This window comes from Anabrus simplex, chromosome 1 (assembly GCF_040414725.1).
Source record: "Anabrus simplex isolate iqAnaSimp1 chromosome 1, ASM4041472v1, whole genome shotgun sequence".
NCBI classification, from domain to species: Eukaryota; Metazoa; Arthropoda; class Insecta; order Orthoptera; family Tettigoniidae; genus Anabrus; species Anabrus simplex.
The window spans coordinates 87,059,480-87,072,083 of record NC_090265.1 but is presented as its reverse complement, the minus strand read 5'-3'; the positions used below and the strand labels follow the sequence as shown (position 1 = coordinate 87,072,083).

General features: G+C 40.4%; 1 protein-coding gene across 2 annotated transcripts in view; it reads left to right on the top strand.

Moving 5' to 3' along the window:
* The window catches only part of LOC136861652 (astakine), a 52,407-nt gene extending 40,825 nt beyond the window's left edge, over positions 1-11,582 (top strand). For both annotated transcript variants that reach the window (XR_010859049.2, XM_067138836.2), the window contains exons 2-3: positions 1,763-1,907; positions 11,342-11,582. Coding sequence is in view for 1 of the 2 variants with exons in the window: in XM_067138836.2 (XP_066994937.2) it covers positions 1,763-1,907; positions 11,342-11,544 (348 nt within the window). In the remaining variant the exon portion in view is untranslated. The remainder of the gene's footprint in view (positions 1-1,762; positions 1,908-11,341) is intronic.
* The last annotated feature ends 1,022 nt before the right edge of the window (positions 11,583-12,604 follow it).

Sequence of the window (12,604 nt, the reverse complement as noted above, 5' to 3'; positions counted from 1 at the left end):
TGTTTCTTCCTCGTCTTGTGTATTAGTTTCTGCTGTTGGCCAATAAAAGTTTGTGGGCGGGTTGTTATCATTCATGAAAGGTCTCGAATGTTCCACGAGGGTATATAAACTGCTGATTCTCTTGTCTCGGTGCCACTTCTGTAACATCCTTCTTAGTGTGTGAATATGTAGCAGGGGGCGGGAAGCGCCTCTTTCTTCAAGCAGCAGTTCATCTACAAGGTAATGGCCTGTTAACATCTTCATTTCTTGCTAGCTGAGCAGTTTAACTCTCGGGGAGGGTTCGAAACCTTTCGTATGTAACCTACCTTTTTAAAATGTAAATTCTTTTCTGTCTATCTATAAATTACAAATCTGTAAAGCGGGGATACAGAGTGCTTCACCCTCCCGAACTCCCCTTCATTTTTGAAAAGGAGGTGACTACGTTTTCATAACCGTTCTTCTCTTCTTTAATGTAGTAAAGTTTTCTCATACGTGTCACCTCCCTAGCTTGGGATTAGCCCCTGTATGATCGGCCTAGCGCCACATAGGTTTTAGACAAAACTTGGTGTAGGAGTGCAAGTTATCGCCTCCATTCAATTTTGTATTTTGGGCCATTTACTTAACCCGTTTGGTTTCCTTCCTGCGAAGGCCCAGTAGATTGGGTACAATATACCCCTGTTTCTTTATTATGCCTTGATGGCAGGTTGTCTAAGAGTCCGTTATCGCCTTTATAGGCTTGAAAGATCGAGAGCGGGACAGCTCTTTATAGTGTTGTGGTTAATTTAATTTCGTGTGGCTATTTCTAGCCGAGTGCAGCCCTTGTAAGGCAGACCCTCCGATGAGGGTGGGCGGCATCTGCCATGTGTAGGTAACTGCGTGTTATTGTGGTGGAGGATAGTGTTATGTGTGGTGTGTGCGTTGCAGGGATGTTGGGGACAGCACAAACACCCAGCCCCCGGGCCACTGGAATTAATCAATGGAGGTTAAAATCCCCGACCCGGCCGGGAATCGAACCCGGGACCCTCTGAACAGAAGGCCAGTACGCTGACCATTCAGCCAACGAGTCGGACAGTGTTGTGGTAAAAGTGCCTTAGAGAGGCTTGAGATGTAAAGTTGGGAGCTAATGCTCCATGTAATTAAGGGTGTTCTGCCCTTTGGTACCTTGTTATTGTGAGCTGAGAGCTCAGAAATTATATTTGGGGCTCGAAGCCCAGATCTTGTAATAACCCCCTAAATCTTGTGATTTCTTTGTACCTGATTTTGGCTTGTTGTTGACTTGTTAAGTTTACAAATTCTATGTCATTGTTAAGCTTTGAAAATATAACCTTTAGTAAAGTTTTAAATTAACTTAAATTTTGTAGTTGAGACCTATTCCTGCCCGCACCTTCTTTCACCTCTAACTACCGCGGATACCTCCGTAACAGTTATGACACACCCTATATGAGCAAAGTTACTATTTAAGCGCTATGCTGATTGTGTTGGTCAACAGAAGTTTCTTCCCCAATTCTCTGTTGAGTTGATGTCCTGGTTAGAGTTGCCTATCATCACTATAATCAACATCATTATAGTCAGCAGCATATTTGTATTCGTTGTTAGAATTCCCCTTAATATTCAAGATTTTGGAATTGGTGCCACAGGTCTATTCGGCGATTTTACGAGAAAGATAAAATTGGTTCAGATTTCTGCATATAGTTCTTCTTGACCTATTAGAAAGCGCTGTTCAAAGCTCTCTCCGTGTACTGTATACCATTCTGGGATGAAAAAATCTATGTTTCATTTCCAGGCTCGGGATATGTTGCGGCCCTTCGTTGTCGCAGTTGTGTTGGCTGTGCTCCTAGTTGAGGTGATGGCGCGGTACCGTCATTTGACCTTAAACATCGGTTGTGTGAACAGCGACGACTGTGAACCAGGCCACTGCTGTGTAGTAGGTGAGTAAAGAATAATTAATAATTATAACTAAAATAAGGAGTCCTACTGCATGTATCTACTCGTCTTCTGTACACGATGCTAGAGTAGCCTAGATCCTTGAAGTAATCGTATTTATAATGGGACACGAAATGCTTAATCATTCAACATACGAGGAACATTTTCTGAGAACAAATTCAAGTTAGAAATTTATAACTTGTATCGGTTACTGGGGAGCTGTGTGCTTGCATTCGGGAGAAGGTGGGGTCGAATCGCACCATCGGCAGCCCTGAAGATGGTTTTCTCAAGTTATTTCTGGCGTCGCTGGAACCACCCATCATCATTTTGATTTTGGCCGGGGATTTAAGACCGGATGCCCTTCCTGACGTTATGTGATTTTTGACATAGAAATCTCAACCTAGAATAGACCGGAATTTGAACCTCTGCAGTTCTATGTGAGAAGCCAGAAACTAAGCCAATGAGCTAATTTTATTTATTTTCTTAATTTTAGTATCCGTTCTCATTCGGGAGAACATAGGGATCGGGGAAACATCCCTTCTGATTAAATTATACATTTATGCGAAATTACTGATTTAATATAAAAGTCCGACTCGTTAGCTGAATGATCAGCGTTGTTATATAGACCAAAGGTATCGACGAAATGTCACTGTAATATTTGTCCCAAATGGAACATAATAATTGCTTTTGCACCAATAAAGTGAAAAATCCGCGGTAAATTAAGATATACTGTCGTTACTAGAGAAATATCTAGAGAAATATGTATACGTACTTACGGGCCGTAGACAGGACTCTTTTATGTTATATTCCGCTGCTCGTGCCGTCTTTTGTTTCTTTCTTGAGGTCCACGGTTTTCACCGACGAGTGGGAGTGCTATGTCTGTGAATTGTCATTGTCTTTGTCCATATAACTAGCGCGGGCAGTTCAAACAGCAAAATAGCATGATCCCTGGACCAATAAAATATATTACTTGTTTGTTGAAAGGAAAATAGCATGATCCCTGGACCAATAAATATATCATTTAATGAATGAGTTAGGGCAAAAAACGAATAAGCAACACGAAGAAAACGACACCTAATTAATTCAAACAACTTCAGTGAGCAAAGACATCACACACGAAAGTGTTAGACAAACAAAACACATACGCAAGTGCTGCAACGTAGCAGAAAAAATAGTTGTAAGGTCGTACGGTACGAGTATGTATCCATATTATTCCCTGAAAGTAAAATATTTCATACTATTTCTTAATTTACCGCAGATTTTACACTTTATTTGAGTAAAAAGAATTGTTATATTCCATTTTGGGCAAATATTACAGTGACATTTCGTCGATACCTTTCGTCTACATAACCGGTTAGCGTACTTGCCTTCGGTTCAGAGGGTCCCGGGTTTGATTCCCGGCCGGGTCGGGGACTTTAATCGCTTCTGATTAATTCTTCTGGCTCGGGGACTGGGTGTTTGTGTCCGTCCCAACACTCTCCTATTCATATTCACATAACACACTACACTACCCACCACCGCAGAAACACGCAATAGTGATTACATCCCCCCATATAGGGTTGGCGTCAAGAAGGCATCCGACCGTAAAACAGGGCCCAATCCACATGTGCGACGCAGTTCGCACCCGCGACCCCACAGGTGAGGGAATAGCGGTAGGAAAAGAATAAGAAGACTGATTAAGACAGGTCGGGTTTAGGAAAGGTTATTCCAATCAGGCTCAATTTGTACAATTTCAGCAAGACATAGTAGAAATTTAAGATTCAGAAGGTCTCAATGGTTATATCGCTATTGATCTATGCAAGACTGGAGATGGACAGCAGAGAATACTAAACGGAGTGAAAAGACAGGCTGAAAATTTCACCAAGAAGAAACATTCTCTGACTTCAAATTATAATGTTGATGGAGTGGAAGTACCCCATAGGGATCACTGTAAGAACCTAGGTGTTAATATAAAGAAATCTCTTCATTAGGGTAATCACATTAATGGGATTGTAAATAAAGGTTACAGATCTCTTCGTATGGTTATGAGATCATTTAGGGTTATGGGTGTGAAGGAGGGGGCGTATAAGTCTCTGGTAGGACCACAATTCGAGTATGGTTCCAGGGCATGTGAATCTCACCAGGATTCAGGAAATGGAAAAGGTCCAAACGAGGGCAGAGCGATTTGTCTGGGTGATTTCCGGCAAAGGGGGTAGTGTTACGAATTTGTTGCAAATTTCAGGCTGGGAAAACTTTGGAGTAAGGAGGCGAGTTTCTCGACAAAGTGGTGTATTCTGAGCTGCCAGTGAATTGATGGGGTGGAATGACTTTAATAGACTTATAAGTTTGAATGGAGTTTTCAAAAGTAGGATATATCAAAATATGAAAATAAATGTGATGATCATGTTGATGATTGTTGTTTAAAGGGGCCTAACATCGAGGTCATCGATCGCAAAATAAGTGTGATATTCAAGAGAATAAATAGGGGCAAAAATTCGTTTATATGAAGACGAATCATTTACGAATTGGAATAATTTAGCAGCGGAGATATTCGAAAAATTTCCAACATTTTTGAAACCATCCCATAGAAGTATAGGTAAAGATTTGAGGGGGAATATGCCAACTTGGTGAAAGCCCTAATATTAGATCAGTGGTGACTAATTGATATTTTAAGATGATATTCAAGGAATGGCTATCCCATTTTGACAGATTTCGAAACGTTAATCATGACATTTACGACTCCCTTATCCTTTCTTTTAGAAGATGGATATCGTGACTAGTAACAACAAAACGAGAAATTGAAGAAATGTATTTACATGCATGTATATTAATTGTAGACTATTATGCCTTTCAGCGTTCAGTCTGCAAGCCTTTGCGAATTAAGTAAGTGCTTCCACAATCCTCTTCTGCCAACTAACTCCGTGGCCTCGTTTAGTTCTACACGTCACATCCTTAAATAATTATAAATTGATTCTCATCACCGTCGTCTTGACCTTCCTCTACTTCTCTTAACCTCCATTGACGATTCCTGTATTGCCCTAGGTAACTTGTCATTCTCAATTCCCTTCATGTGACTGCACCACGAGGCTAGTTTAAGCGTATAGCTTCATAAAACATGTTTATTTTATTCCTAATTCAGCCTTTACCTCCTCAATTCCAGAATCATTTTCGTTAATTTTAGGTCTGGTACTTCTAATTTATGAATGAAATATTCCTAGTCCACCCTGTTTTCACGCCCGTTCAGCGAAGGCAGTCAGAAAGCAGACCGATGTAAAGGTGCCTTCGTCGGATAGCTCTCTCATTTTCTGGCAGAACAACTGTGATTGGAACTGCGAGTTCACTGTATTAACTTTTAGGAGCTTGATTCAATTTCACGTAGTACATCATCATGCTGGGATAATGAAAATAAAAAAATGAAAATCCATAGCCTGTTTCTAGTTTCAGAAGATGGTTGCCTAGTTGTACTTCCTCTTCAAACAATAATCACCACCGCCTTTCGAGTTTCAACAGGGTCAGGAACGAAATGAATGAAGCACGTATCTAGCGCTGGCTGCCGAAGCCTATTGCACTTTCCTGGGGCAATGATTAATGACTGACATACGAAATGATAATGGAGAGAGTTGCATGAATGAAAAATGGGAGGGAAAACCGGAGTACCCGGAGAAAATCTTGTCCTGCCTCCGCTTTGTCCAGCACGAATCTCACATGGGGTGACCGGGATTTGAACCAAGGAACCCAGCAGTGAGAGGCCGGTGCGCTGCTGCCTGAGCCACGGAAACGGGCTTGAAGAATGCACATTCTAAATACTTGCAATGGTGAACTTGTTTCACTTTCGTATTTACTATCTGGCGTTCAAACCTCTTAGACTTCTTCGCTACTGACATCATTTTAGTCTTGGAAATTACTTATATAAAAATTGGTAACTGAAACAGCATACAGAAACATGAGTTGTTATTACATAATGGAAATTAGTATGCAGCTGCAGGTTATGGTAAATAAACGTCAAGGTGACCGCAGATCGTGCTGAAGCTATTACTTGTAAGTGTCGCTGGGCGTAAACACAACAACGATGTACTTGTTCAGGGAACAATTTCAACGATAACAATAGATACGGCAAAGATCGAATCATAAAGTGAAAGTTGTCGGTATTGTCGAACAAAAATACAGATATTTTCTGAATAATTTAATTTGTTACCTACAGAGCGAGTTGGGCGTGCGGTTAGGGTCGCGCAGCTGTGGGCTTGCATTCAGGAGATAGTGGACTCGAATACCACCGTAGGCAGACTTAAAGATGTTTTTTCCGTGGTTTCATTTTTACGCCAGGCAAACACTGGGGCTGTACCTTAATTAAGACCACGGCCGCTACCTTCCCAATCCTAGCCCTTTACCATCCTTCCGTCACCGAAAACCTTCGATGTGTTAGAACGACGTTAACCAAGCAAAACGCCGGGGTGAGTGGCTCAGACGGTTGAGGCGCTGGCCTTCTGAACTTGGGAGGTTCGATCCTGGCTCAGTCCGGTGGTATTTGAAGGTGTTCAAATACGCCAGCCTCATGTCAGTAGATTTACTGGCACGTAAGAGCATTCCTGCGGGACTAAATTCTGGTACCACGGCGTTTCTGAAAATCTTAAAAGTAGTTGGTGGAACTGGGAACGTAAAGCCTATAAAATTGTCTATATATTAGAAGAGTTTACTAAAAAAACACCGATTTGCTTAATTTTTGTTTTATTCTCCCCGGAATTACCTGCCGGTAAATCATGAGGCACTGATAGGTCTCTAAGTTCAGACAACTTTGAGTAATCATAAAATCAAATCATTAAATGGTCATTCCAATAATTGCAGGCGAAGGTATACCCGAACCCGGAATACATTCTGTACTTAGCATGTTGCTAAGCGACTAACACTTTCATTAATATTCTGATATATATGTTATTTTCATCCTTAGTAATGCCATCGCATGCGACCATGTTTGATTACTACACTTCTTCTCATCATGGAAAAATATTATTCTATGCTATATACTCTTTGATTCTCTGACCTTCACCACCTTCTAGATATAATCAACAGATGGCAGAACTTTCTTAATAACTTGCATGCTGCTAATAGAAGACATCGAGCTGATGGGAAAGTACCAAGTCGACTAGCCTTCTGTATGACCATTACCAGTAATAAAGCACAGGGACAAACTCTTGAAAAAGTGGGTGTCTACTTAAACGAACCAGTATTCAGTTCCGGCCAATTGTATGTTGCACTGTCTCGGGCAAGATCGTTTGAAGATCCAGATACGCCTGAATGGTCGAAGCACACAGAATATTGAATGGAAATAAGTGTTATAAATAAAGCCCGGATTTTTATGCAGTAATAGGTTAGATTTTTTGCTAGCGGCTTTACGTCGCACCGACACAGATAGGTCTTATGGCGACGATGGGATAGGAAAGGCCTAGGAGTTGGAAGGGAGCGGCCGTGGCCTTAATTAAGGTACAGCCCCAGCATTTGCCTGGTGTGAAAATGGGAAACCACGGAAAACCATCTTCAGGGCTGCCGATAGTGGGATTCGAACCTACTATCTCCCGGATGCAAGCTCACAGCCGCGCGCCTCTGCACGCACGGCCAACTCGCCCGGTAATAGGTTAGATTGCAAACTAATTTGGTTAGTAGGAAGTGTCGGCCACCCGCTTTGCCATAGCGTAGTAAGAGTAACATAAATTAAAGGGGGGGGGGGTTGATGGATCTTACCCCTAATGTCTATGAAATCCCCATAGCACAATGGTTTTGAAGGTAGACTATTCTTGCAACTCGCTTCAGTAAGTTTGCATTCTAACCTATTAATAAATAAAAATCCGGGCTCTAGTCATAAACTACATTACGAATGGATTAATTAGTATGTACCGGTATTAAATGTTCATAAAACTGTTGAATGCCTTAGCTGGGGAGACCGTGTTTACTGTGCACTGTGTCTTCTGGTATAAGCTAGAGAAACATTTTTTTTTTACTTTCATTGACCTGTCTCAGTCTTATCCTTGGCTTTCACAATATGAAAGTGACTGAGGTAGGATTGATGCTAGTAATGCCATTCCTTATGCAGCCAGTCCCTGCTATGAATGGTGTGAAAATGTTGCTCATAGGGTTGGTTGATGCATGCATTTCAGTGGGCTTGCCAGACTGATATCCTATAGCAACTTCTGGCTCGGCGAGGAAAGCAACGAGAAACTACATCACTCCTCATTTCCCTAATACGCCTCTTCAGAGATGTTTAGGCCATCTATGACACGTGATGGCGGAGCTGTTTAGGATCCAACAGCCTTAGGGCTGAGGACAGAACAAAAATGTGGAAAAGAGAAGGCAAAACGATATGATTTCGACAGGGATATCAAGACGAGTTATCTGACCTAATTATAACCACTGCTGTGGAGCAACACAGGTCTACCAGTTACTTTTAACAAGCAAATTTACCCTCCAGGGCTGGTTTTTCCCTCGGACACAGCGAGCAATCCCACCTCTACCGCCTCAAGAGCAGTGTCCTGGAGTGTAAGACTTTGGGACGGTGCATACAACTGAGGAGGAGGACCAGTACCTCGCGCAAGTGGGCCTCACCTGCTATGCTGAACAGGGGATTTGTTGGGGGATAAGATTGGAAGGGATGGACAAGGAAGAGGGAAGGAAGCGGCCGTGGCCTTAAGTTAGGTACCATCCCGGCATTTTCCAGGAGGAGAAGTGGGAAACGGAAAACCACGTCGAGGATGGCTGAGAAGGAAATTGACCCCCACACCCCCTCTATTTAGTTGACCTCCAGAGGCTGAGTGGACCCCGTTCCAGCCCTCGTACAATTTTTCAAATTTCGTAGCAGAGTCAGGAATCGAACCCGGGCGTGTGGAGTGGCAGGTAATCACGCTAACCATTTCACTACAGAGGAGGAGAAAAAGTTACCAGTCATAATTTTTTATTGGATGTTATACTTCACAACGCGTTTCAGAGCCATTCCATGGTACAAATACTTCTATCTAAACTTACTTATTTTTAAGGCGTTTCATGGCTCGAAGGCATTGTGGACATCTCTTTAATATAGGGCCTATAAGATGAGTAGACACTGAGTGGTGATAATAAGTTTCCAAACATGTATTCAATATAAGAAATGCTGAGGTAAGTGGAACCTCCAATTTTTTAATTTTTTTTTTTGCTAATGACTTTACGTCACTCCCACACAGAAAGGTCTTGTGGCGACGATGGGATAGGAAAGGGCTAGGAGTGGGAAGGAAGCGGCCGTGGCCTTAATTAAGGTACAGCCCCAGCATTTGCCTGGTGTGAAAATGGGAAACCACGGAATACCATTTTCAGGGCTGCCGACAGTGGGGTTCGAACCTGCTATCTCCCGAATACTGGATACCGCCCGCACTTAAGCGACTGCAGCTATCGAGCTCGGTACCTCCAAAATTAATGCAAAGGAAACTAAAACAATGACATTATGAAATTCCCGGCAAACCTCTGTAAAAGACATCAAAATTGGCTCCGATAAAATTGAAGAATGTGAAACGAATTTGTTACCTTAAAACCCTAATCACGAGTGAAAATAGGAGTCTAGCAGAAGTCAGGAACCTTTTAAGACAAAAAAAAGGTAGTACGTAGTAAATAATATTTTGGAAGTCTTGAACAATTTCTCATTTTATGTTGGAAGCAAAAGCTAGAGCTCCGATAACACAAACGGCTTCCCTTGTGTGATCTTCGAGGGTCAACATTGTTAAGTTATAAGGCTGCGGTTACGAAAGCACTAGCGGCTACCCTCGTGAGCTAGCGCTAGCTAGCTCCAGTTAGCACTTTATTTTACAAACATTGCCCAGTGTTGAAGCGTTTGAAATTTTCATTTTATCACGCACGAGCTGGCACCATCTAGCGCCAGTAAAGCGAATGAAACGGTCTGTAGTCGGTTTCCTCGCGCCAGCTGAAGCTTGTCAGAAGAGTGGTAATCATGGATTGGGAAAATTAATACACGAGGACAATTTGATTTCATTCCATTCCTCCCAAATTTAAACATTTTATAATAATTATGAAATAAAATATTATATTATATTATATTACATTATATTATATTATATTATATTATATTATATTATATTATATTATATTATATTATATTATATTATATTATATTATATTATATTATATTATATTATATTATATTATATTCCAGAATATATTAATTTCATCAATGTCCTTACCTCACTGTTATTACACGTTTTTCTTCTGCGGAAATGGAATGTTTTTCTGTGCCTTGTAATAAGGTCCTTTATACTATATAAAATATGGTAAAATGTAACTGGCGTCGTTCGATAAATTTTTTTTCGTCGTCTAAACATTGTATACAAATGATGGAATTACCGAGTTCACGTCGATTTTCATAAATCGGGTGCACTGAATAGCTTCGTCTATGCAAATATCTAGATTTCGGAAAACTATTTTCATATAAAAGTAAGTCTTCACCTACAGAGAACTCCATGGCTTGTAAAGAACTCGCTCAGACTGGCATATAGTCAACTTTCGAGAACAAGCGTGAAAGCATCCACTAGCTAGTAGCATTTAACGTTATACACACTAGGTACAAAAATTGACTTTAAAGCAATGTAAATTTAAATCTTATGGCAGTTTTATGTTATTTTTGATGTGATTCCACACATTGTATATGAGCTGATTATGTGTGTAAGTACAGAAGATATTATGAGTAGAATTTTGTAAATAATATAAAACAATGTATTAAGGATGAGCTGTGTGTTTAATAGAAAACTTGGTAATCTAAATTGTATAATGCTGTATTTTAAGAAAATGACTTTTTTCATTTTTAATTGAAAATTAAGTTGTTGAGAACGATGTATTTTTGTGTATCATTTGCCACCGAGGTAGACACCGCAGTTGCAAATAAAGTATATTGATTTGATAATGGACATTACTGGAGTTTTGTTCATATTTTTTCTTTCCAATATGCTTGTGATTAGTGACGGACAGAACTGAATATAATGCATTCGAGAACTTTTGAAAATCAATACTTCGATTTGAAAGCTCTAGTAGAAGCGTGATGTTTCATAACAGCAGCCTAACGCTACTGGCGAGTCTAAACTTGCAAGTAACAAACCATTGATTAATTTTCGGCCGTTAGAGGGGCATTCTGAGTAATTATGCAAGGTAATGGGTATTGTTTTGTTCATAATCCTACTTCAGACGATTTTTAAAATGAGAAGTCACGTACCACTGAAGTTCCTGAAACTATACTCCAGATATCGACAGTCCCGTAAATTTATAAGTTTGTTTGCTTGTTTTTTGTTTCATTCGAAATTCCGTGATTTGAAAGTCAGTTTTGATTATCTCTCATCTTATTTAATGAATAACCTCACTCCAATCATCGATGCTGTCTCTGATGTGTAGAATTATGTTTTGTTATTGAGCTAACTACGGTGTACCTTCTCTGTTGCAGGTCACACTCGCTACAGCTATCCCATGTGCCAGCCACTGTTGAAGGAGGGTCGTTCCTGTAGACCTCGGGGACATGATCCAACGAACACAACTCTATACTACCCGAACGATGAGACGGTCGACCTCATAAACATATACTATACATTTTGTAGGTGTGAAGAAGACCTAACCTGTAGCGAAGAAACAGCTACGTGTGTTGCCTGAACAAGTCATTTTGTCTTAATAAAAATTAAATAAATTAACTAATATTTATTAATAAATTGCAAGTCCTATATATTCATGGTACTTGTTATTCTCGCCGAGCTCGATAGCTGCAGTCGCTTAAGAGATAGTGAGTTCGAACCCCACTGTCGGCAGCCCTGAAGATGGTTTTCCGTGGTTTACCATTTTCACACCAGGCTGTACCTTAATTAAGGCCATAGCCGCTTCCTTCCCACTCCTAGCTCGTTCTTGTCCCATCGTTGCCATTAGACCTATCTATGTCGCTGTAACGTAAATCAACTTGTAAAAAAACCCTGTTATTCTGATGTGTAAATATTACTTAGCCTATGTTAGAATTCAGTTCGATTGCATATGAGGAGTGTCTGTTCAAGAGGTCCTATTTGCACCGTAAGAAATTTGTGGGAAAAGCGGAAGAAACTTAAAATAAAACGCACATGGAACGTACGCATGATCGGGCCTGGTACAAATGCGAACACAAGAATTCCGGGTGGAAAAGGAAACAGGTAACGTTTGGGCGAAGAACTTGGCCAACCCTGAGGATAAAGGAGAAGTAAACAAAGCAACGTCACATGTGTTCGTCGTCCAGGAGGTGTTACGCACTCAGAGGTCACTCCCAACACCATTTTCTCGGGAACTGATTAAGATGTTTCTAACGTTAAATATTCTGACTATACTGGCTTCTCCTAATCAAGGAATACAATTAATTAACTGTAATTTACTTATGAAAAAATGTGCACTATGCAATCCCGCCCCAATACGTGTGGTATTTGTTTGATCAGCTCTGACAATAATTCCATTGGAACGGTTTTCCAAACGCCCTTGCTATTAACAAAGTAATGAAGAACCATTGTTTCTGTTTTTCCCTAATTAGTTCCCTCCAATGATTTGAATGGCTAAAAATTATTTTTATGGAAAACTAGTGCAATGTTTAAGATTATACAAATACAATTATTTTCGTATGCAGGAAGCGTTCATTTTATTTATTTACATTTTTCTTACAAAATTGACTCCTTTGTTTCTTTTAAGACATTTTACTGTGATA